Source organism: Rutilus rutilus (assembly GCF_951802725.1).
Source record: "Rutilus rutilus genome assembly, chromosome: 1".
NCBI classification, from domain to species: Eukaryota; Metazoa; Chordata; class Actinopteri; order Cypriniformes; family Leuciscidae; genus Rutilus; species Rutilus rutilus.
Window position 1 is genome coordinate 36730984 of NC_140209.1, and position 27432 is coordinate 36758415.

The 27432-nt window shown below is 38.9% G+C and overlaps 1 protein-coding gene across 6 annotated transcripts in view; it reads left to right on the forward strand.

Annotated features, from left to right (window-relative positions):
- The window catches only part of sdk1a (sidekick cell adhesion molecule 1a), a 344319-nt gene that overhangs the window by 221449 nt on the left and 95438 nt on the right, over window positions 1-27432 (forward strand). For 4 of the 6 annotated variants that reach the window (XM_084434485.1, XM_084434486.1, XM_084434487.1 and 1 more), the window contains exons 6-8: window positions 19091-19117; window positions 21618-21729; window positions 22574-22764. In XM_084434485.1, coding sequence (XP_084290611.1) covers window positions 19091-19117; window positions 21618-21729; window positions 22574-22764 — 330 coding nt within the window. The remainder of the gene's footprint in view (window positions 1-19090; window positions 19118-21617; window positions 21730-22573; window positions 22765-27432) is intronic. The other 2 variants (XM_084434489.1, XM_084434490.1) reach the window with 1 other exon arrangement.

The window sequence follows — 27432 nt, forward strand, 5'->3', positions numbered from 1 at the left end:
AACCTAACAGTCTACTACTACTATACTGTAATTACTGGTTGTAGACATGTAGTTGCAAATTAATGAGAGATACAGTAGTTGACAGTTGCAAAGTTACTTAAAGTTAATAGAATATCAAAAGTGGACTATTGAAAAAAAATGTTTAACCATACAGTATCCTCAGCTGTAAAACCGTGTGCTTTATGTTATAAAACCCTGGTGATGTCACGTTTTATTACATATCAAAAAGTAGATTGTTAGTTGGAAAGATATACTGTTCTGAAAACAGCTGAACTGATGTATTTCCTCTGAAAAAATGTACTTAGTTACTCCCTTATCACTGCATGCACAATGATATTCATATAGTACTCCGATGTACTTCAAAGTATACCATGGTATTACTCCTTAAGTCCAAAAAAGTTTTTTCTACTTTTAAAAGTATCCTCTGCAGGGGAGCTCTATTTAGCTTTTAAAATCCATTTTACATTTAAATAGTTTTAAAAGTAAGAGTATTTTCCTGACAAACAGCAGCCTTTCTTTTTTTAATTTACCTGGAGGGAGCTGGGGATCTCTTTGAAGAGAAAGCAAAGAGAAACTCATTTTCCCTGACTTTCATTTTCCCGTGCAGTCATAAAATGGGACGAAAAACGATAGGCTTTTTTTTTTTGCCCTCTATTTACCCTTTCTCATGCACTGTATGACCGGAAGGCGACACCAGTGTGTGTTTTGCCACTGACAACCCCCTCAGGGACGACAGCTGTGCAGTCAGCAGTTAGGCAGGAAGTCCGCCGATGTCCCACCATTGTGTGTGTCTATGCACAAGTGGGCTGTGAATGTAACGGGTAGCCTTCATTGTCGCTAAACCTCAGACCACACTCTTTCTGAGCCCGGCTGCAGAGTGCTAATCTCCCACTCTATCTCAAGGGAGGAGCCCCTTGACTGCTGGATCATTAACCTCTCAGACAGCAAGTGTGCTCAAATCCTGATTTTCACTCCTCGGCTGAGGAGAAATTCCCCCTCGCAGCAGTAGCTCAGGAAAGAGCGGGAGTCTGGACTGCATCTGTGTCTCTGCTACTCTCACAAATGGTGTATTATAGAAGGAACGGTGGTGTATTATATTACACTGGTGTTCAAAAGTTTGGGTACAATAAGATATATCTTTTTTTTAAATAAATTAATACTTTTATTCACCAAGGACGTTTGACTGGTCAACATTGACCATAAATACTTTTACATTGTTATAAAAGATTTATATTTAAAATAATAGCTGTTCTTTTGAGCTTTCTATTCATAATTATTAAATAGCACAACTATTTTTACATTGATAATAAAAATAAATGTTTTCTGTGCATCAAATCATATTAGAAGGATTTTTCGAAGGATCATGTGACACTGAAGACTGGATTAATGATGCTGAAAATTTCAGCTTTGCATCACAGGAATAAATTACATTTTAAAATGTATAAAACAGTTGTTTTTTTTCACAATATTACTATCTTTATTTCTGATCAAATAAATGCATCCTTGGTGAGCATAACGTATATTATATTATAAAAAAAAAAAAAAAAAATTTGTAATGAGAAAATTACACACTGCAGCTTTAATGAGTATTTTATTTGAAGATAATGCACTCTGTCTTATACCATCTAGATAACGCAAGTCAGTGCTTTGGTATAGACTTTTATTAAGTTGGTAGTCTGCTTTGGATTTTTAGACAACTTTGGGATTTCTCCAGACAGAGATAAGACATTTTCATATGCGAAAAGCCAGAGGTCAGAAGCCAGGAAGGATCCATATTGTATTATTCCCCCATCCCACTGCTCCTCACTCCACAGTACTTGTTCAACTTAATTTCCAACCCAGTCGACTCAGGCGCCGGCCATGTAATTTTGCTGGGAGATGGAACTCCGTAATGATCTCCCTGGTGAGGTGAGTATGGGATGAACCTCTGACACTGGAGATTGGTGTTGAGGGAGTGTAACATTTAAGCCTGTGTGATTGCCTGCAGCACTCTGATCAGACAGTCGGCATCTCCGACAGATCCACGAGCTCTCCCCTTCCGGCAGTGTGGATTCAGATTCAAGAAGTTTACCAGTCTTATTCACTCCAGTTTTTGTAGTGTGTGGTTCTCCTTTTTAATGATGCCAAAGTCGGTCTTAGTGAGCCTTCATTTGAAGTGTCTGGAAGCACAAGGGTAAGACACTGTAAAATAATGATTTCAAAACCTGCTTTTGCGAAACCAATGTAATTGGGATAAAGTTGATTCTTAGCTTCAGTTCAGAATATGTTTTTAGCTGAAATAACAAAATAATAACTGTTATAAAATCCACTGTTATTTGTCTAGATCTTTGTCTTACGTGATTTATATTATAGAACTGGAGCAACTTTCCTATCAACCTAATAGATCTGTAAGGTCTAAGACATTGCATTGAAATGCAATGTAAGTCGCTTTGGATAAAAGCGTCTGCCAAATGCATAAATATAAATGTAATGTAAATGTAATAAAGGCCTTCTGAAGCAAAGCCATGCATTTTTGTAAGAAAAATATCCATATTTATAACTTAATAAACTATAATCACAGGCTTTCGGTAACGGCCGTACGCGAGTCCAGTTCCAGCGGAAGAGTGACCTCTAATCCGACGTATGACAAACGCGGAAGCGCAGAGGGTAGAGTAAAACAAAACACCGGTCACAAATTAGAAGTCTAAAATTTCGATATAAGATAAGAGGAGCTTGAGTTTGTTGCCCAGCCCTATTTGTTTGAACCGTGATAGGCGTCTACTCTCACCTAAGCTCACGCCACTCCTACGTCATGGCTTCTGGGTCATCGGAAGCCAGTGATTATAGTTTATACATTTATAAATCTGAATATTTTTCATACAAAAACTCTTTAATCTCTCCCTGAACACTCATGCATTCAGTGCAATTCAATTATAACATTGTGAGGCATCATATTGAATTGTGATGTCTGTATCATGATGTGAATTGAATTGGGAGGGTATTGAAAATCTGTTTATGATTTATGATGCCTTTTTTTTTTAAATGCCAAAAAAAAAAACTGTTGGACTTCACTGTATGTGTAATAGAATGACTGTTTTCTGCTGTTGCACCTTAAAAGATGTGTGATTTATTTATACTTATTTGAGCCACAGATGTTTGAATACCCAGTCTGGGCATAAGAGAAATGAGATATTAATGAGATGAGGGAAAAGAAAGGGGGAAAATGCTTTTGAGCTGCAGCTGTGCACGCTGTCGGCCCATCTGAATCATTGAAGGAGAAGTCTATTCTCTGGATGATTACTGGACAAGCATTTATTTGAAACGGTTCAGGCTGTTTTTCTAACCTGAATCTTGCACTCTGTTGTTCATACGCATCGCTGTACACTAATTAATTTGTGCAAAAGCAGTTGGTGTCCTCATTATTTCACAGACATTCTCGCACATTTTGAATTACAAGACCACTCTCTGGATAAATGGACAAGCACATATTAATTTGACGGGGCCAGCTGCCAATTCAAAACATTTATTCAGCAAAAGTCTGAAGAAAGAAGACAAAAAGGCACTTTTACTTTAACTCGCCTTTGATCAGAGAGGAGATTTCTGCAGGGCTTTAAACTAGTAGTCCTGACCCCAGCGGTGTCATTCGTTCCCACTGCAACAGCATAATTAAATCATTAATTGGAAAAAAGTGTCCTCACCTGCTTTTATTAACGTGCTCAGTGACTGGGAATTATTTGACTATCTAATTAGATGCTTATTTACACCTGGCGAGTTCACTCTCTCTCAAATCGAGTGCTGTAATGAAGTGAATTACTGCTGAGACACGCCAGGAACTATTGTCCTGCAGCGTATCACTGGTGTCTTCTCGCTCTGTCTGCTGCACCGCCCCGAGCTGCTCGCTCAGACCCTTCTGTCTTGTGAAATGCCAAAAGGGGTCATGGTTTAGCTGGTTATCATGTCCTTGAGAGCCCCGGCTGGTAGATGCCTCTCTACACACTCTGCAAGAAAAAGCATCTTTCTCCATTGATGGTCTTTTAAAATTTGACGAGGGCCTAAAAATCTTATTTCTCCAGCATTGGAAACAGAAGTACTGGTAGACCAGCTACACCAGCTCAGTTTGATGAGGGCCTAAAAATCTTATTTCTCCAGCATTGGAAACAGAAGTACTGGTAGACCAGCTACACCAGCTCAGTTTGATGAGGGCCTAAAAATCTTATTTCTCCAGCATTGGAAACAGAAGTACTGGTAGACCAGCTACACCAGCTCAGTTTGATGAGGGCCTAAAAATCTTATTTTATCCGTCTATCATCATGAACCTCCTTGGTCCTCTAGAGTGTAATGCGTCTCCGCTACACCGCCTCGTGACACCCGGTCATGCCCTTCTTCCAGGTGAAATACCAAGCTTCTTTAAAGTTTAGCACCAGATTTCTTGTTGTCTTTCATCTTGAGTGACATGGAGCACTGAAAAGGTCACCTTGTGTCAACTCCAGAGCTGACTTTCCGGGATCCATCGTCCTTATTTTTTTCACCACTCTTTCACTGGGAAGTGGGAAATCACTCACCTGTCTGAACTGTGGGTCGCATGGGCTGGGATCAGTTGCTTTGATGGGGATATTTGGGACTGACTATAAGATCCAAACAGCCTGGATCGTGTATGGCTGTTTTTATTGTTCAGCTGTCTGCATTACAAAGAAATGCAAGAGTCAATCGATAAGATGAGCTTGTGGGGAGAGAATACTCAAGTGCTATCAGAGATGGCAGAAACCCTGTGGCTCTGTGACTGAAGGAAAGCTATTTGAAGGTCTCCATTTTTAAAGAGTTATCTGCACTCCATCTATTGTTTTCTGGCCGGAGCTAATGCAGCACCATACGTGGGCGACAAAAGCCTTAAAAATACATCTAGCTTTTTACACCTCTTCTGTCACACTAGAATCTCAAATGCGAGTTGAGTGGGGTCTGCTTGGCTATAGAGATCCATTAAAGTGAAAGAGAGGAACACATAAAGAGAATATCCCTATGATTTATTTAATGAAAGTCTTCTGTGTAGGTCACACTAGACCTGGGGCATATAGCCCATTTGCAGCTTTGTCCAATTCATATTGAATGCCCTGGGGAAACCTGTTGTTTGACAGCTCCTTTGATAGCTTAGTGAACAGGGTGTGCTTTCATAAGATGAAAGTGTTTCATTTGACCCCAGATAAATAAACTTTCTCTTCTTAATTGCAAAGTTATCAACATTGAATATGGACTAAATGGTTGAATAACATCATATTTTTGCTATGAATTAAATTTCCACACTGGACCAGAACTGATATAGAAATCAGAGGGCAACAGCAAATCTTATAATAAATCAGGTAATATTTGCATGGTTATAGTTATATACTGTAACATGGTTATAGTTTTTTTCTGTATGTTTTGATATTGTATATATATAAATTAAATAATAAATAGCAAAATTATTGGTTTACAGCTTCAACCAATGAAACTGAAGCAAAGGCGGGGTTAAGACGTTTGACCGCGCGGAGGGATTTAGTCTGTACCTACTCAATATAGGTTCAAATCACTGTTATTTTCGTGTATTATTCGCTGCTCTCAGGGCAGGAGTACTCAATAGATTCAAATCGCTGTTATTTTAGTGTATTAATCGCTTCTCTCAGGGCAGGAGTACTCAATATAGCTTTAAATCGCTGTTTAGTTGTACAATTTTATTGATACTGTATTTTGTCATAACCAACCCCTTACCCTAAACATACACATTGGTAACCCTCTTATATAATATTTAACTTATTTTGTTTTAATATATGAGCAACTATATTCTAGTTTTAAATTCAGTTTTCTTGGAAAAACTATTTTCTGTGTATGTGTGAGACTTCAATTCATTAGCCACAGCGTGGCGCATCACATCTGATGTGCGTTTATTAGTACGTTAGTAATTAATAATTTAAAAACCAGTTTACCACATCCAGCAGCACAATTAACTCTTTTTGCCCAGCTAAATAATAACTGGAGACTCCTGATACCAAAAGCCTTGCACATTCAAGCTTAAAATGGTTACGCACACTATTACATTAAAAATAAGCTGGAAAGATCATTTTTAAAAATGTATAATTTCCATGGGTCTAGTCTACTCTTAACATCTGTTTTTTTAAGTTTGAATCAGGTCTTCTCCATTGGAGAAGAATTTGCCAGTGGCACTGTCATAAAAGACAAAGGTCCTAGAAATATTCCTGTATTGCAGGAATATAGTATTGGTACTATGTGCTGCTATAATTTGGATAAACTAAGCTGAGCTCTAGAATAATTATATAGTCTCTATACCTAATCATTGTTAATTAAAAAAAAAAAAAAAAACATATCACTCATAAAAACATTCAGTAAACGTAGCTGTCAGCTCCCAGGGCCTTCTTCAGGGCATCACTGTTGTAAAACTAAAGCAAAGTTGTAACACAATCCCATTATATACAGTGTGTCCAAGTGGCGTGCGACTCCACGGATCCCCCCTCCGGATCGACAGCCATTGTGAGGCTTTTTCGGCAGCCTCAGAGATGTTCTTTATGGCTCGCTTGCACAGTTGTCCTTTAACTCCAAGGAGTTTGAGTGTTCGGAGTCCAGCAAAGCCCCGGCAACCAACGTCCACTGGCTCACTGCGTGCTTTCCAGCCACTGCGCCTCCACTCCTCCACCAGCTCCGCATACTTGGCTCTCTTGCGCTCATTTGCCTCCTCCAATCTGTCTTCCCAGAGGACAGTAAGCTCCACTATGACCACCTGCCTGGTCGACTCCGATGTTATCACCACGTGTGGGCGGAGTGAAGTGGCTGTGATGTGATTCCGGAACTTGAGCTGCCTTCCCGGGTCCACTTGAAGGTGCCAGTCTCTTTGCATTGGCGAGGAGCTCACCTGGAGAGCATGGCTGCTGATGTTCCTTCTCCCCAGCTCTGACAAAGGAGATGGTTTGCTTGGAGGGTTGCTGACTCTTACTGCTCTGAATCATTGCTGTGATTGTATCTGCCAGAGCCCTGAGGACCTGGTCATGCCGCCAACGATACCGCCCATCCCCCAAAGCCTTTGGACAGCAGCTGAGGATATTCTCCAGTGTGCCACTCCTTTGGCACAGTTGGCATGCTGGTGAGTCTACCAAGCCCCAGCGGTGTAGGTTGGATGGGCTAGGTAGAAGATCGTACACCGATGAGGAACTTGATGCGCAGTGGTTCAGAGCTCCACAACTCTGCCCAGGTTATCTTGTGCTTCTCGTCATTCTCCCACCTAGTCTAGGCGCCTTGCGGTTGCATACCGACCATCTTGGTCAGGCTGTCTTCCTCCACCTCTGCCCAGGCCTGCATGTCTCACCGCCACATTGCCAATCAGGACACCATGCCTCAGCCATGCCTCCGCTCTGTCCACCACTTCCTGTGCCTGCCACTTCCTTTCTGTCTTAACACAGATTCCAGCTGAGGAGACTTTGGCATCGGAGGAATCTTGGTACATCAAGACCTCCCGGGCACGTGTGACCTTGAACTCCTCGGACAAGCTGCTGATGGGAAGCTGCAGCTTGGTGGAATGGCCATAGAGGGCGATGTTACTTAGGGACCGTGGGAGCCCTAACCACCTCCTGAGGAACTGACTGATGGTTCTCTTCAGTGCTTCTACCGTTGTCATGGGTACCTTGTGCCTTGGCAGGATTCCGTGCTGGTACATCCAGGTTTTGTACTTTCCTGGAATCCCCGACTTGTCGACTGCAGTGAGCCAGTTCGTCACGTCGTTTCTGGTTTGTTGGAGAGCAGTTGTGTCCTTCAGGGAGCTGTCAAAGATCTTCCCCAAGCTCTTGACTGGTCTTTCTGTTACTGATGGAATTTGTGACCCCTCCAAGGTAAAGCGGAACCGATCGGCCACTTTGCCTTTCTTTAAGACCATGGACCTGGACTTGGCTGGCTTAAAACTCATCCTTGCCCATAGGATGAGGCGTCGGAGCCCCTGAAGAAGCCATCTGCACCCCAGAACTGAAGCTGCTGTCACGGTAAGATCATCCATGAAGGCTCTTATGGATGGCTGCCGAGTACCAGATCTAGACATGGGGCCTCTACATTCCACCTCTGCTGATATGACGATCATGTTCATGGCTAGAGCGAAGAGTGGTACCGAGATTGTACACCCGGTAATATAATACCCTTCTCTAGCCGTTGCCAGGCAGATGTTAACTCTCAATGATGGAACTCTCAATTTGAAACTGCTGCAGTAGTCCAGAATGAGGTTGCGGATCGTCTCTGGCACAATGATTATATAGTTTTGATATTTTGGATATATTCTTTGTTTATTTTTTGCTGGTTTTAGTCTAGTAAATCTATATACATTTTTAAGGGTATTTGATTATTTTTAATCGTTTTGTTGTTACATCAGTAGACCATTTCTTTTCGGTCTATTATTGACTTGTTATTTTATTTCATTCTTCAGTTACCTGAATGAGCTGGCAGAAACTGGAAGAATCAAAGGAGCTAACACTGAAAACGCCTCTGATGCTGCCCAGTCTATGATTACAAATGGCCTGGATGCAAAGATGGAGAACGTTTGGTTTCACCTGATACAAGCGCACAATCTGTTGTCTTTGTCAAAGTGAAACTCACCGTGAAACTCACCGAGTGGTCAGGGGTGTTCACTGGTATGCTCACTCAAAAATCGTTGAAAAAGATGCATTCCAACAGGTGTTTTACCATTAGTTGTAAAACTGTGGACCTATTTTTCCAAACGTCTCACACCCGTAGATTCTTCCGTTGAGAGCTTGAATAATAGACACTCCAGCCCAGTTGGTGGCGATAATGCACCTTTGCCAATTGCAAGCAAACCACTGGCATTTCATTGAATACACAGAAGAAGCAGAAGAAGAAGCGGCGGAGTAATACCAGAGAATGTCTAATATGGCGAGAAGTTTCACTCTCACTACACTTCCGGCTTCTGAACTGGTTGCAGTTCCACTCTGATTCCATATGAGGGCGCTCACAGGACGAGTGCAGAATGAATGGAGGTCAATGGCGGTATACCCCTCAAAATCCACTTTTCTCAGGATATAATTTTTTGTCTAGTAATTTGAATGTTGTATTCGAAAGGAGATGCAAAGAAATTACACATTGCTGGGTGTTAGATTTTTTAGAGTCACTTATTTGCTTTAAAAAAGTCTTTCAAAATGTCAATGACGTCAGAATGCTGACGTCATTAGCAGAATGCTAGCGTGTTATGGGCAACAACAACTCAACCTGTAAGAAATCAAAACGACATAAGTACTCGTTCATTCAACTTTCGACCTAAAACCCATGTTGAACTTGCAAAATCTACAATCACATCTGAGATTTCTCAACGGCAATCGGGTGAAAGAGACAAATTTAGCCGTCTAGCCCCATTGACTCCCATTCATTTTGCACTCATGGCGAGCGCCCCCAGTGGAACTCTGGTGGTACTACAACCAAAATTCGGTACAATAGGGCTTAATAGGGAGTGGACAGGCTCTCCGTAGACGGGCTCTGGTAATACCTTACCTCACACAGCTCTTTCAATACAACTCAATGGAGTTGGAGAAAAACTACGATAAAACCTGTTGGAATGCATCTTTTTCAGCGATTTTTGAGTGAGCATACCAGTGAACACCCCTGACCACTCGGTGAGTTTCACGTCTTTGTAAACGAAAGTTTAATGTGTTTTAGGAAGGAATGTTCCAGTGCACCTAGACAACCATTTCGCATAAAGCAAAATAAACCTAAAATTCTCGGGACAGGAGCATGTGTCCAAATTTTAATCTTAACCGTTCTATTTCATCAGATACGATCTGTAAACAGGGCTTTAAGTGTAAAATACCGAACTTGTCCTTTAAAGGTTTTTAAGTGCTTTAATTTTTTTCTATTAGTCAGGAGTCGTTGAACTTGGCCATGGGTCATGGGTTTCTGGCTGAAATGTCTGTCAGTTCCTCCTTAAATACTCAAAGTGTAGGTCTTCCTGCAAATGAAATACATTAAGATTTTGATTTCAATGTACACTGACAGTCATAAAAAACAACAAAGTAAAATGTATTTTGCCTGCAGGCTTCAGTTTTGAATATTGGACAATGAACATCCTCATTTTCAAATATATCCTGGACTACTTTCTTTTGTGGAGTAAACTTTGTGCCAGGAACATTAATGAAACCTTATTGTAAAGTGTTTTCCAATGTAGCAATGTAAACAAATAGAATTACTAGTAAAAACCTTAAGATCTTTAAGCTGAAAGACATTTATAACGCCCTCAAAACCAACTATTTTCATACCAAAAAAAAACAAAAAAAGTCATACAACAAAATAGCACTACAGTTACAGTTATATTGTTACATGCTTCACACAGTAAAGTGCACATTGAAGTCAGTTTGGTGCGCCTGGAGGGCTAAAATACACTAAAATAACCCATATTGAATACCCCTGCCCTGAGAGCAGCCTGTAATACACTAAAAATAACAGCGATTGAAACCTATTAGAGTACTCCTGCCCTGAGAGCAGACTGTAATATACTAAAAATAACAGCAATTTGAATTTATTGAGTACTACTGCCCTGAGAGCAGCGCGTAATTCTAAAATAACAGCCATTTAAATTTATTGAGTACTCCTGCCCTGAGAGCAGTGCGTAATACTAAAATAACAGCAATTTAAATTTGAATACTCCTGCCCTGAGAGCAGGGCGTAATACACTAAAAATAACAGCGATTTGAACCTATATTGAGTACTCCTGCCCTGAGAGCAGCGCAAAAGACACTAAAATAACAGTGATTTGAATCTATTGAGTACTCCTGCCCTGAGAGCAGCGAATAATACACGAAAATAAAAGTGATTTGAACCTATATTGAGTACTCCTGCCCTGTGAGCAGCGCTAGGGCGGGAGATGTATCATTTTGACCGTTGAAAAGTCGCAGAGATTTGAGCGAGTTCTCATGTCGCATATCAATTTCACAGACAGCGAGGTAGCATTGGAAAAGCATGTTTTTCATCAGTTACCCCCTCAGCAGCTTTGTTGCGGTCGACTGATGAAACAGTTGAGTCAAAATGCATACAATACGATATTTAGACGATGATTATTAGTTCTCTGCGTTTTAATATTTGCTGATTATCTTAATAAACGTTAGAGGATGCTGAATTCTAACAAAATATATAGTAAATTCACTCACATTGAAATAAACGTGTTCTCCCACGTATATCTGTCTTTGTCTTGTAGTGTCAATTTACGAGTTGAACGCACTTGAACGCCACCACAATGTTGTAAATACCAGTGGGGAGCTCAGGATTTTCTCTAAGCCCCGATCTTTACAAGTTGTGGGAGTGTCACTGAGAAACATGGCGGAATACCACAACACGTAACGGTATTTAACAGTGATATTGTCAGGCTTTTCTATTTACAGTGCAGTAAGCTAATTACCTGCACAAAATATGATGGCATTATAATATAACAATGCAACATGTAACGATAAAGTTGTCAGTGGCTTCATAAATTAATTAAAAACATTAAAAAACAAAGGACACGTGATGCACATTTCTTTGTTCTTCATTTTCTAGTACAAGAGTTTAAGAACCTTACTGTTTTTTTGTGTAATTAATTAAGAGAAAGTACTCCGCCATCTTACTTGAACGCATCTGCCGTCATATACACGACTTCCCACCTTGTACGTATGAACTTCCCAGGAGGACTTGAACGCACCATATATCCCGCTGCACGTTCAAATGTCTTAACCCCGCCTTTGCTTCAGTTTCATTGGTTGAAGCTGTTAACCAATCATTTTCCTTTCTGCCCTCAGAACATTTTTGAGTAAGTAAAACTCCCTTCTGCTTTGAGGTTCTGCCTCCCAGTTGGGGGAAACAATAAAAGTGCATGGCTGCGTTCCAAACCGCATACTCAATGAGTAGGTACTTAATTTCAATGAGTACTTACTTAACGAGCGCTAAAAGAGTAGGTACTTTATAGCCAAATCTCGTTGAGTATGAATGAGAACCGGACATCTGCCATGTTGACGTTATCATGTGACCTACGACGCGTTATCACACGCGCAACAACTTAAAAGATTCGAACGGACACGTTTAATTCATCTATCTGTAAATATCTTGATATTGATTAAACTTGCTCATTTTGTGGTCTTTTTGAAGAAACTGCTGCCCATTTATTTTGTGAATACATTTAGGGTTGATTTAAGTTATTTTATTTAACCTTACTAATGTGAACTACCGTTTTATCCTTAACGATGTTATTTATTTTTATTACGAAATCCCAAAATTGTCATCTCTTGAATATGTTGTTAATTTTTTATATCCAAATATTTTCATCCACAAGCAAAAGTGGCTAACTGCTTTATTTTTTCCTCTTTTTCTTGTTGAATTTAACTGTCGTTTCATCTCTCAGGCCTATAAATAACAAAAAATGCTTTTTTTAATGTATTATAATGAATTATTTAAGAAAATATATATTAAGATATTCAACCTTGTAGGTTCTTTTTTCCTATGTAAAAAATCTCATATTATGTATGCAAACCAATTATATATATATATATATATATATATTGGGTTTGCATACATAATGAGATTTTTTACAGATCTCATAACATCAGTAACTCGACAGCCCTACCTAGAACGGGTTTCCTCAGCGTTTGTAATGTCTGCGCAAAGGGCAGCTGTGCGAAGATTCGCCTTTGGAGGAAAACTGTTGATTTTATACTCGAAAATTTTAAGTATCATTAATATTAAAAATGAATATTACCTCAGAATGAATTGCATTTCTATCCCACCCCAAAACATACAATAATAACAACGATAAATGCTGACCAATACTTAATTATATGACTTTTTACTGAAAATTATATAATTCAATAAAACAAACAAATTGTAATGTATGTCATATGACATAGCTATGCATGATTGAATACACTCTAGATGTGTATATAATGAACATATCTACATCTTCTTTCAAACAATTAAATCAAACATTAATTAAATAATTATATTTTATTTACTGACAACAATGAGAAATATTAATAAATTAGTAAAAGAATGAATGAAAGTCACCATCACACAATAAACAAATGCATAAGTCAACACATGAAACAAGCTTTATTCAAACTACAATCATGTATGTAGGCTACAGGCACTGAACCCCACATCCTTCTGCCGTCTCAACACAGCGGTTCCCATTCTGCAGCTTTATTCTGATGAATCAGCTGACCGCCAGAGGTGAGCCGTTCCCTTGTGCCGGAGGTTGTTGCGTGATGTGTTGTGCTTCACAATCTGAGGCAAGTGGAGTGATGGAGGGACCATCTCTAGGATTCATTTCTGTGCCCTTCATCCTCAGTGCTCACACCAGCCCGCTGACATTTCAGATCCTACAAAATGCACAAATATAACACAAAAGCAGTAATTTTAACCACACAATGTCATTTGATTTCAGTATTATCTAGAAGACAAAAACACTTTTTTTCCACAAATGCCGCCATCATCTTCCCTTGCAGGTCCTCCTCCACCACAAAAGCTGTGCGGCAAATGCACAGAAATCAAGAATCAGAAAAGTGCTGTAATAGCTCTGTTTGAAATTACAATAATTAAAATAAACTACAACTTAAGATTTAAATAGTTGTTATTCATTTCTGTAGTATACTCACTCAAAGCCTTCATGAGCAACTCTCCACCAGATAAACACACATCTGTTCATCTGTCCCTGTAACATCCAGACAAGATCCACGTTACCTCTGTGATTTATGAACTCAACACTACATTTACATGTTGAGGTTGTTTTAACTTTTTATCCAACATAAATGTTCCTCAATTTATCAACAGTAATGGACAAATAAAATAGATAACTTATGTTTAACGTTAGTTACTTTATAGATTTGTTCTACATAATAGCACACATTTCACTCAGATGTCTATTTCATGTTGTGATATTTCAAGATTTTCCTGTCAGATGTAAATAGACATTTAAAATAAGCGTCTTTGATGTATGGTTTGTTTATGTAAATCCACTTTAGAGACGTAACTTACGTGTCTTTACTGGAGCTCCCCTGTTAGCTAACGTTGTATATAATAAAACGTGTTTTTACAGCAAAATCACAACTATACTACACTGTGTAACGTCTTTACACCTTCAACAATTCAACAGTTTACTCTACAGTAGTTCAACACATGCAATTTTGACAAAAGGAACTGTGTTTACTCACATTTGAAAGCACCCGCGTCGCCGATCTCTGCGCTGTTTGATAATGACGTATCCTCTCGCGTGGCCTCCTGGGATAGAAGAGTATCCATCGGTCGAGCACTCAAAAATCTGGCCGGAAGAAGTAAGCCATCCGGGAACTTCTCGCCTACTCTTTTATGAATACTGATGTTTCGAACGTACTGCTTCCTTCACGTACTGTTTTCGCCTACTATATAGTAGGAAAGTAGGCATATTGGAACGCACTTAAGTCCGAATCTCGCGATAATTCGTACGTCACCCAGGTTATTCTCGCCTACTCTTTTGGATTCGTACATACTTTTTCGCTCGCCTACTCTTTTTCCCATACTAAATAGTAGGGAAGTATGCGGTTTGGAACGCAGCACATGTCTGAAATGCGAGACTCAAAGAGAGCAGGGTTATGCTCAGGCTAATTATGCCACATCCCACACCTGCCTTGTGCTACCTGATCACAATTTCAGAGAGTTAGTATCAAAGTCCCTTTAAAAAAACCTATACCTCCACACCAGCTCTTAGATTTAAGGGGCTGTCACTTCAGAACAGTGTAAACCATGGTGAGTGGGAGCTTGGATATATATCCCAGTTCTGCACATTCACTCTCATCTTGTGCAACCTTTACCGTTCTAACAGGCAGGTCCGTGGTTTGGCAGAACAGACGTTTGGCAAATATCACATTAATAGCATCTAACTCAGGATTGCATGGCTCTTTGCAGGTGTGACTAGCTCAGAGGCTTGCATTGATATTGTGGTGTTATCAAAGACAGCTCACAGCCAGCTACAAGGAGAAACAGCTCTTTGAAGGGATAGTTAACCCAAAAAAGTTATATCACTTATATATTTCCAAACAAGATTGTTCCGTCAAGTGAGTCCTGAACAAATCATTCTTTTCATGGTTCTTATTGTTTATAATCTTTAAATTACTCCATTCTTCTGTTATTCTAGTTTACCTTAAGTTTGTTTCAGTTTAGTTGTATTTTTGTTTGTTGCTACTTCTATCTTGTGGCTTTTTCATGTTTAATCAAGGCAAGACCATGTTTTTTTTATACACCATTTATATAAAGCTTAAAGGGTTAGTTCACCCAAAAATGAAAATTCTGTCAGTAATTACTCACCCTCATGTTGTTCCAACCCCGTAAGACTTTCGTTCATCTTCGGAACACAAATTAAGATATTTTTGATGAAATCTGAGAGCTGGATCACTCCTCCTGCAGGCTTAAGGCCTATTTATACTTCTGCGTCGAACTGCCGCCGTAGCTACGTCGTAGGCTGTGTGTAGCGCGCGTACCCTACGGCGTACCCTGACGTGCACCTCTCCAAAAATGTAACAACGCGTCAATTCTACGCGGACACAAGCGCTGTGATTGGTCTGCCAGAACCCTCCCTCGGGGTTTCACATGCTCCCTAGGTGCGCGTCAGCGCGGACAACGACACAGAAGTATAAATTAAAACCAACACGTTGCCTACGGCGTATAGGCTCCGGCGTAGGTCCGACGCAGAAGTATAATGAGGCCTTTATGGACACCTTAACTTGCTGGCCCAGAAAATGTATTAAAGACATTGTTAATATAGTCCAAGTGACTCCAGTGGCTCAATCTTAAGTTTATAAAGCGACGAGAATACTTTTTGTGCGCACAAACAAACAAAAATAACGACTTTTTTCCACTTTTCATTTCCTTCTCTCTGGACCTCGAGTCTTTTTACGTAGTGTAATAGCGTAACGTGAAACACAGACTTGTGGAACTTCCTGTAAGCAGAACATAATTTCAAATCCCCCCCCCCCCCCCCCCCCCCCCCCGCCCAGTATGTACCAAAAACATACTGGATTGTGTTATTTTGTGTTCAAAAAGTTATTTTAGGTTTTTTTTTTATTATGCGAGATTTTTTTTTTTTTTTTCAGGTAACGAAAATGTTTTAGTGTAGTTTTCATTTTAGTTTTTGTTAACAATAATGACTTATTTCGATGTTGGAATATAGCAATTAAGCCATATGGATCACTTTTGTGAAGCTGTTTGTCCTTTTTGGAGCTTGAGAGAGGTAATAAACTGTCTTTATATGGAAAAGCTGAGTGTGAGTCTGCTTTCCAAAGGAAAAGAAAAACTGTTTGGGCCAGATTTACTAACAGCTTGCGCCAGCACAAACCCTCTTTTGGCATTAAAAAACTACTGTCAGGATTTACTAAGAACACGCAGTGAAAAATTAGCACTGAAAAGGCGTGGACAAGGTTATTTTTTACGGCTGACCTTATTGCAAATGCATTTGTAGGCGTTTCCATTTCAGATGCAAAATCCATGGGAGGAGAGTATTTAAATGAGTCATGCAAGGTGATTTACTAAGGTTTGCGCTAGTCAATTTACTGGTATTTTGCACCGTTATTTACCGCCCAAAAAAAGCACGTCTTAAACCGGATGCTAATTTGCGCTGCTCTTGGTAGATTGCGTTGGTCTTTATGGAAATGATCCGGCTGCATCTGTGTTCTTTAATTTGTGCGTCGTCAGTACAGTCGCGCAGAACTTTTCACTCCCATCAGGTCTTTTTTGGAATTACGCTCTCATGCTGATTTGCCCTGTTTAGTAAATATGGCCCTCTATGTGTTTGTAACTACATGAGAATGAGGTTGTTTTTTTTTTTGTTTTTTTTTTGCTGAACTGTCCCATTAATCCTCAGGAGCTCGTCCTGTTTTGACAGACCACATTGAATGAGTTAGCATGTTGCCTTAGGTGTTAGATGCGAGAAAGAGGGAGTGAAGGCCACAGTAGCGTCTGCCTGTGAAGAGATGCCAAACAAACTAACAATGAATATGGATCAAGCCCTCACACACGCAAAGCAGTCTGGGACATCAATCCTGTTCAAATCCATTTATGTGGAGTCTGTCTAAATAGGACCTGAGAGCCAGCTTCTAACCGCAGGGCCTCAGGGACAACCCAGTCCCATCACCCCCTCCTCACCTGGCAAAACAAGTAACAGAACACAGTCAGAACAAGCCCACGAGGAACCAAACCCCACCGTGTGCTATTGACAAGCTCTGGAATAGCCGCAGCTCTGTCTTTATTCACCAGCTAACACCTGCCAGCAGTTCACCTTAACACAGAAACTAGCATGCTGGAAACCGCACTTCAAATCAGAAGACGCACATCAGCTGTCAGCATGAGGTGTGGATGAGGTCAGAGCAACAGAATTGCTGTGGTTTGGGAAGTTTCTTTTTTGGGGTCTGCGTCTGTTACAGGGCATGACCGAATGTTGTCTTCAGTTATTTGTAATATTTATAAAGAAAAATATAAATTATGCAACAAGCATGAGAATAAGCCTTCCATATGACGGTTGGTTCATTTTATAGTCCCTCGGGTTCCTGATGTCAATCCCCAACCTCCTATTCCCAGGTGGCAGTCGTTCAGAGGCACGAGCGCTGCTAGAAATCACACGTCTGTCCTCGGCATGCTGGTGGATCGCTGCTGTTTGCCTCCATCTTCTTTTTCGACGACCATCGTCCATGCTAAACCTACCGTGCAACAACAAAGGAAATATTTGTCTCCTAGGCATTATCTACAAATGCACATATTTTCTTATATTTCTCGGCTGTGTTGTGTGGACGCCCGGTTTGTGTGACAATACCTTCTGAAGAAACTCCTACATGTGCCTTGAAGTTTCCCCAGTCCCTGAATCACTGAATATTTTATAGCTTTAGTGTATTTTTTGCCTGTCAGTCTGCCAGCTGTTTCTTTCTTTCTTTCTTTCGTTTTGTGTGTGTGTGTGTGTGTAGTGTGGTATCAGATCACCTTTTCACGCTTCATAGGAATTCATTAGGCATTGTGTAAATTAAGGCGACGACAGATTTAGGGGAGGAAAACAAGGACGTCTTCACCCCTCTTCTGCTATTTATCGTCTCTGCCCAATTCTCTCCATACTTGAAAAATCTGTTCTGGCATGTTTCTCCACATCTCAACTGCAATTAACTGTAGGTCATGTGCTTGTACATTATCTCTATTTGCGTCTCAGGGTTGCTGTGCTGCTGTGAAAAACAGACCCACATATAGAACTGCATATAGATTGTCATTGTGCACTGTGAACCTTTTAAATCCTGTTTTGAATATATTATTAAATCTCATTTTTACATTTCAGTAATTACATAGTTTTTTTTTTTTTCATACTGAATATTGGTGTTTCTTCTCCTTTGGCTACTTATCCATGTTCCAAGAGTAGATTTTAATTAAAACCAAAACATTTCAAACTTTTCTGTTTATTAGATTAGGGTCACAATAAAAGGTGCGTTTTATTTTATTTGTTATTTTATTTTGCTACTGTTCAGATGAATTTTATATATAGACTATATTATTTTACACTTATCCCAAAGCCAGACTTTCAGTCTTGAAATATGGATATGGATGGATTATAAAAAATAGTTATCACATTTAATTAATCTTTAAAAAAAAAAAAAAAAAAAAAAAAAAAAAATATGTATAATAGTGTGTATTCAGTTTACATGAAATGTTAGCTATGAAATCAGCTAACATTTCCACCACCATAATTTCCATCACAGAATGATATGAAATTCATTGCATAAGTTAAGATTTGGTAGAAATGACAATGTGGTAGGGATTTTTATGAAAACAACTGTTAGTGGACAAATTAAGCTGAAGACATTTTGCCATAAAACCAACATTGCCCATAGTTGAAGAAACACCCATATATAAGCTTAATATGATTTACACAAGTAGGAAATGTTCCTAGATCCTGAAACAACATTCCTGTTGACCAGTCAGCGTTTTTTGGGGTTAGGCCCTGTTGATGCCATAACATTACTTACTTGTGTGAATAACACTGTGCGTATACAGCATACTGTAAATTCACTGTTTTGGCTGGTATTTGTCCCCTTTTTTTGCCTTTGCTGCCGGACAGTGAACAAGAAGTACCGTGGATCACATGGTAAGATATCTCAGAAAACCAAGTTCAAACCCACACCAGTGGAGAACATGTGTTTTTATCTTGTTTTATCTTGTTTTTATGCACTAACTAAAATACATGAACAAGTCTGTAAAACCATTAGTGCCATCTTAACACACAGCTCTGTTCTCCTATGAAATGTCTTGGAGTTTACAGCTTTGTGGATAGCAACAATCAAACTTGAGGTGTTCATGGGAAATAATTGATCACAAGCAGTTTGAAGAATTCATAATGAATGTCAAGACTTGCAGATCGTGGTCAAATTTTTATAAAATACACATTCCATATTCAACTTAAAGGGATAGTTCACTCAAAAGTGAAAATTATGCCATCATTTAAATGATTTTTGGGTGAACTATCCCTTTAATGCACCATTGTATGACAAAATCATTGCTACTGTAGTAACACAAAGTATTACTTTGACCCCATTACTTCAAACCCATGACATTCAAAGAACAGAATCCGCAGCCCAAGAACAGTCATAATACAGTTACATGAATTTGAGCCTCAGAAGAGATAACAAGCATACACTGAAAATGAGATAATGTAACCTAATATTCATAAACTAATATAATTCACACATATATATACTGTATATAGGATGAAGTTTATTTGTCCAGTGGTGATCATGTGATCAAAAAGAGGGAATTGGGCTGTTTACCGCATCCCTGATGAATTTAGTACGATTATTGCCTCCCATGGCCACAGGTGAGGCAACTTATCCATTGAAGCAGAAGTAGGCAGCCAGAGGATCCCCTGAAACAAGCTTCACGCCCCACATATGATAACACTGCAGGATTTTCGCTCTTGCCTCTCCAAAAACAAATATGAGTCTTCTAATAATATCTTAGTGTATTGCAAAGAGTTGCCCCATCTGCAAATACAGAGAGAGGGAGGGAGGGAGGGAGGCCCATGCGCCCCATGCAATCTGTTTCCAACACGAAAGCCCGCTGGAGACTTGGTTAAAAGAAACACATTCCTATTTACAATATGTTCGAGATTTAACTTACATTAGCATTACATCTGTGATTTGTGAGAATTCTAAGGAACTTTAAGGCATTTATGGATGTTTTCCATGCTTCCTTCTCATTGAAACATTTGGTTCAGTCCACATGGTGTTTATGTGGCATAGAGAAGTTTGTCTTTTCTGTGAAGAAATACTTCAACCTTGCAATATTGTAATATTTGCTGGAATTGTAGCCCAAAGTACAAACATAAATCATAATGCGAAATGCAATCTTTAGCAGTGACCTTTAATATTCTTTTTGTGAATATTAAAGGTCACTGACAATATTCAGATTAAAGCTTGGCCAATTTTTCAATTAAACCATTACATTTGGTTCCCTACATCCTGAATATGTGCTTATGACCTCTGTATGCTCCTTGGCATATTTAATAAGTCACATCAGATGCTAACTGTAATTGGAGCGGCCCGTCCCTTTTAGGACTTACTACGGTATCGCATGAAGTTACTGACAAGTTCCAATTTTTGAGTTAGGCAGCTCTTTCATGCATTTCGTCAACTTCGACATCAAAGGCTTGATTCTGGCATCCGACTTAGTTATTTAAATCCTCATTATCATAAGATTTCAATATTTTAGACATTCTCTAATTTTCCTCTGGATAGAATGAAGCTGATTTAATAGGCAGTATTTAATTTTTCACTATTAGACGAGAGATGTGCTTGGGTCGTTTTAAAAATGTAAAAAGCATATTTTCATGCAAGAATGACTTCGCATAACAGCCTGAGGAGGGGGTGGGGAGGAATCCCACCGTTTGGAGCATGTTGCAGGACCACTGCCAACAGATAAATTATTCAAATTAGTCTGTGTCAGGCAAGCATAAAACATAAAGAGCTGAACTCTGTCTTTTGTCTTTTTCTGAGTGGTAATACCACAAGTCCACGGCTGTTGGCTGATTTAGTAAAGATCCCATTTTATGTTTCCCATTAAAAAATCTGTTGTTCTATATTATTAACTTCAAATTGGGGACATAACTGATCATTAATTTAAACACAAATGTATTTTTGATCCTTGCTGAAAGAACAAAAAAACTGCTTAAACCTGCCTAGCCCAGTCAAACTGTTTAGGCTGGGTTTTTTTGATAGTTTTGTGGGAATTTTGGACCATTCAGACCGGCTAAATTACATTTACATTTACATTTATTCATTTAGCTGACGCTTTTATCCAAAGCGACTTACAATTGCTATATATGTCAGAGGTCGCACGCCTCTGGAGCAACTAGGGGTTAAGTGTCTTGCTCAGGGACACATTGGTGTCTCACAGTGGATTCGAACCCGGGTCTCTCACACCAAAGGCATGTGTCTTATCCATTGCGCCACACCACCCCCTAAATCAACTTGGCCAGGCTGAAAGACCATCAAACCACCTAGGTCTGGTTTAAAAAAATGTAAAAAGTTTGTTTTGTAGTATCATATGTACATCTAAAGTTCTTTCTTTTTTTTAACCTTCTCCCTGGTTAGATTCAGAGGCCCCTGCGGACCCTGTGGCACCAGTCATTGTAATCCCACCCCGAAACACTACGGTGGTGGCTGGGGTCAGTGAGGCCACGCTGGAGTGTGTAGCTAATGCACGGTGAGTGCGGCTATATGGACACACGCTGTTCCCAGCAGCACGCAGTTCATTTGACACTCATTTACCTCGGACAGGTTCACAACCATCAATATTCAGACTGTCTTTCTCCATTTAACCTTCATTTCAAAGCCATTATTATAATAGTTGCTAAAGTAACACTTACAGTGCATTGAACGTGTTTTCCAGAAACATCAGTGATCAACAGGATATATACTGTATATATACAGTAGTCAACATTTGAAGTGGATCAAAACCTTTCATCAGTTATACATGAATTTTGAACAATACCCGTTCTTGTCTTAGGACAACTTTGAATAACGTTTTTGATAAAGTTGTACGATTTTTGTAAAGTTTTTGAAAGAAGTATCTTATGCTCACCATCTGTTTGTTCATGAAAACAGTAATATTGTGAAATATTAGTACGATTAGTACGAAATATTCTACGATTATGTTCTAAAATGTAATTTATTCCTGTGACGCAAATCAGAATTTTCAGCATCATTACTCTTTAGTGTCACATGATCCTTCAGAAATCATTCTAATATGATGATTTAGTGCTCAAAAAACATTTATTATTATTATTATCAATGTTGATTCTTTAATCTATAAAATGTATAAATGTATAAATAGTCACTTTTGATAAATTAAATGTGCACTTGCTGAAAATAAGTATTAATTTTATTTATTTTTTAAGATAGTGTATGCCAGAAAAATGGTTCTACTATCACTTCTGAGTTACAATTTTGACAAAACCTTACATGTCCTGAGTAGTGACACACCTTTGTGACAAGTTCGCAACAACAAAGCTCAGTACATCACATTTTTGCACTGTCGTTCTCCACAGTCCGGTTGAGAAGCTCAATTTGGTGTGGCGAAGAAACGACGTGGAAGTGGCCAGCGGTGTGGGCTCCTACAGCAGACGCTTGACCATCATCAATCCAACCAGTGCCGATGTGGGCATGTATACGTGCGAAGCCTCGCTTTTGGACAGCAGCGTGAAGCCGGCGGAGGCCAGAGCCTTCCTCACTATCACAGGTAAATCACATCGTCCAATAAAAGCTCCATTTCTTCTCTCCGTCACAATGCTTTCACAGCTGTACGTCTGCAGAGAAAATCCACCATCTTAATGGTTCCACTCAGTGGGGAGTGATGAACAGCAAAGCCCTCTGATAGGTATAGCACTACATTACTGCACATAAAACCTCAAATTACACACTGTATTAGCTGAGCTAAGAGCTTTTAGGAGAGCCTCAGGCATTACAGCTATCGGTCACAGCGCTCTATGAGAATATCACCAGGTAATACTACACATTAGGATCTTCCTGAATACACACCGCTGAAGTGCCATCAGACCTATTTCCAAGTCATCTGATTTACACAAAAAAAAACAGAAAGTGCACATGTGTAGTCTTTTGTTGAAATAACGGCGTGTAAGGAGATAAATGTTGGAGTTATCTTATCTTTAGGACAGCTCAATGCATTAGAAAAAAGGAAGCTGCATCTGCAAACATCTTTGTGTGTTACATGAATACAATGTTAATTTAATAGAGTAGATTGGTACCTAAAGAAGCCATTTCTACCTCATCTGACATGTAAAATTACTTTATCTAATGTAGTCATAGAATGATGTTAAAATAAAAGTGGTCTAATATTTAATATTATTACTATTATTGTAATGAACTCAGGCTTGGCGTTTGTTGAGAATCCATATGCAGAAGTTTTATTGAAGCAAAAAATCCAAATCGACAGGCAAAGCAATGGTCAAAGAAACAGGCTGGGTTCAGTGAACAAAAATAGACAGTCCAAGTAAGCAACCAAGGCAAAAACAGTAATCCAAAGACGTGATATCCAAAAGGCAGGCAAAAGGTCATAACAAGAGGCAGAAACAATGGCAATGGATAGAACGCTCAGTAAGGCAGGTAAAACTGGCAATACTTCGCGAAGTGTTAGTGGAAAGCATGGCTCTTTATATCAACCAAACAGGAAGTGACTGTAGAAGAAATGGAGTGATGTCAGTATTCAGGGCTCCCTCTGTTGGTTGGAGGGAGCAGATGTTACAATTATTTATATACTATTATCATTATTAGTGCTGCTGTTGTTGTTATTAGTTGTATAGACACATAAGCTATGATTATTATTAATGATATTAAAGGTCCCGTATTATGCCCCTTTTCACAAGATGTAAAATAAGTCTGTGTGTATGTACACAAGCACAGAGTCCAAATTAAAACAATTCCCCATCGTCCAAATGAAACAATTCCCCATCATAAGTACACATTGATGGCCTAAGACACGAAACGAGCGGTTTGTGTGAGAAAAAAAACAGTATTTATATCGTTGTTATCTCTTGAAAACAGCACACGTCCAAATGATCTGACGGCGCGGGCGGGTATAGATATATAAATAGATGTCGCCTTCGCTACTGCAGTTCATTGGAACGAAACCGTAGCCAAGCGACATCTATGTATATATCTATACCCGCCAGCGCCGTCAGATCATTTGGACGTGTGCTGTTTTCAAGAGATAACAATGATATAAATACTGTTCGTTTTCTCACACAAACCGCTCGTTTCGTGTCTTAGGCCATCAATGTGTACTTATGATGGGAAATTGTTTCATTTGGACGTGGGGAATTGTTTTAATTTGGACTCTGTGCTTGTGTTTTGAGACAGTGACCATAGACCTGCATTATATGACTGACAGACAAGAACGGTTTGACCTAAAAATATCAAAATTGAAACTACTGCGGAAACAAAGACACCTACATCTTGGATGCCCTTGAGGTAAGCTAAAACATATCAAAAATTTATTTCAAAGTGAACTATCCCTTTAAAAACAAAATAATTCCACCTCGTCTTCAGCGGCTGCCTCATATTTCGGGAGTAAATAGAGAGAGCTATGTGGATTAATACATCCAGCCACACAACACCTACAACGCTTGGGAGACATTCGCATCTATGGCTGTGAACTCGATCAGGGCGGGTCTATGTTGAAACGGCAGTGTCTGTCAACACTCGTGGGCGGGGCCTGTGCTTAGTGACATCACTAAACAGCATTCTGAAAACAGGTCGTTGGGAGACACTGCTGATGATTTATGGGGATTAATAAAAAAGGAGTGAGTGGATTTTTATCACTATTGGCTGGTTGTGTACACACACTGCCAACACACATTTATGTCCAAACAGCATGCAAAAGTGAATTTTGCATAATAGGGGACCTTTAAATAATGAATAATTGTTATTGTTATTATTATTATTATTATTATGTTCCTAAATAATATTCTATTGTATAATAAAACATTAAAAAACAGACTAATAATAACAGTCATTTATTATGTAATAGAATTAATGTCAATAGTAATAATAATGGTAGTATAATTAATTAAAAAATATTAATATAAGAATTTTTATAAAAATGTAATTAATAAATTATTTTCTTGAACAAATTTCGATATTACTACACAAAGCACATTATTTGGATTAACTGAAAAAAAAAAATGGAGCAATTTAACTGCAATTGTAAGGCCAGTAACACTTTATTCCGATGGTCCACTTTAGACTTTTTACTGACTAAAAGTAACTTTGCAACTACATGTCAACTAACTCTCATTAGAGTATTAGTAGACTGCTTAACATCTGCTAACACTTTATTTTGATGTTCCCCAACAGACATTCTACGGACTATTAGTAATTTTGCAACTACATGTCAACTTATTCTGTCAACCTGCACCTTGACACCGAACCCTAACCTAGGTTAGGTCTATTACAGCCTACTAATATTTAAATTAGTTAGTTGACATGCAGTTGACAAGTTACTAGTAAAATGTCTAAAGTGGACCATCAAAATAAAGTGTAACCATAAGGCCTACGGTATAACTTGTGAACTATATATCATGCCAAATATGAATTCATTGTCCAAATTTGTCTTCGTCTCTTAGCGAGAGATAGCAGCATACAACAAGATTCTCAATTTCTTAATTAGCTGTTCCTGAATGATTTCGCTTTACGTTTTCTCTGATTAATGTTTGTGTCAGGCTGAATTCAGTTTTTCCTGTCTTTTATATTTATATTTAAATATATTTATAGCTACAGTACATATATTTAACACATGCTGAGTACAGGCAGTACTGCTTCTCTGTACAGTTATATAAGGAAACCCATTGAGCTAAACAGCGTATTAAATATGTATGCCTCACATCGGTGTCCATTCGAGAGTCCAGCTGACAGGTGTTCTGAACTCCATGTGAAGTCCAATACATATGTATAGACAGACGAATCCGTAACAGGAGGAATATATTACACTAGGCAAGACTGAGTGGATGTGAATTGATTAATGTGGGCTGTCAGTATGGCGCTGCACATAAGTCAGGAGCTTAGTGACTGTTTGGGTGTCTGAATTATATTCAAGATCTCTAAGTATGCATTTATTCATCTGCTTATTTGTGTAAAAAAATGCACTTCAGATTTTTGATGGTCTGCGAGTTTTTCTCAGGAAACATGCATCACAGTTATGTCTCTCAAGCGTAAATCTCTACAATAATATCTCTCTTAAGCTGTACATTATAAGAGATTAATTTCTTGTAAAACTATTAAAGAGATCTATGAAATAGCTCATAGAAAATAAATCAATGAATGTGCTTTCTCGCCCCGATTTCCATGATTAAAGCATCTAAATAACTGATTAAAGGAATAATTTACCCAAAAATGAATAGTTTATTTTCCTTCTTGTCACTCCAAATCAGTGTTATTTTCATTTTCAATGAATAACAACTCAATGGTGCAGTGTGTAATTTCTGCACCACCCCCCTCATCTGCCATTGGACAGACAAACAGATAGACCAGCCCCAAACTCATGCCATTGGTTGAGTCAGTGTTGCTGTTTTCAGACTGATCAGGATACTCAAACAAACGTTTGAGTGTTAATACTTTTTAGGGAAATCAAACTATGAATTGTATACTTGATTCTGCCTATTAACCTGTACTTTAACATTTAAAAAAACAATGAGATTAACTGAAATCAAAATCATACCCCTCAGGCGTACAATAGCTTGTTACTGGGCCAGTACCCTTAACAGGGCAAATTTGTATCACATATATGCCTTAAAAGTATATATTAGTAACTTAGAGTAGTAATATGTATCATTAAGTTGCTTCTATTAAACCTTAATGGGTAAAAAAAAATACAATGTTGTCCCTTTAAGGGTACTGCCCTAGTGACAAACTGTTGTACCACTAAAGCCCAATTTATACTTCTGAACTCCCGCCGTAGCTACGTCGTAGGCTGTGTGTAGCACGCGTACCCTTCGGCGCACCCTGGCGTGCACCTCTCCAAAAATGTAACAACGCGTCAATTCTCCGCAGATGGAGAATTCTAAATCAGATACAGTAGCACAGTAAAAATTACATATATGAATGCATTAGTGAGAGAACGATTGCGTGGCAGCGTCTCTCTACTAATAGTAAAGCTGTGGGTTTTAGTTAAGAAATATATGCTAGAACTTTTCAGTTTCTAAGCTATTTTATTGATAAATCACAGAACAATGTTGACAATACATTTTTGCACTACTGAATGTTTCTGTGTGCGCAATCTGTGCGTTATGTGCAAGCTACTGTCTGTATGTGTGTTAGTTACAATGCAGCAGCGCATTAGTTTAGAACGGGTGATTAACTTACATGTACAATAAGCTGTTTAAGGCGAGACACT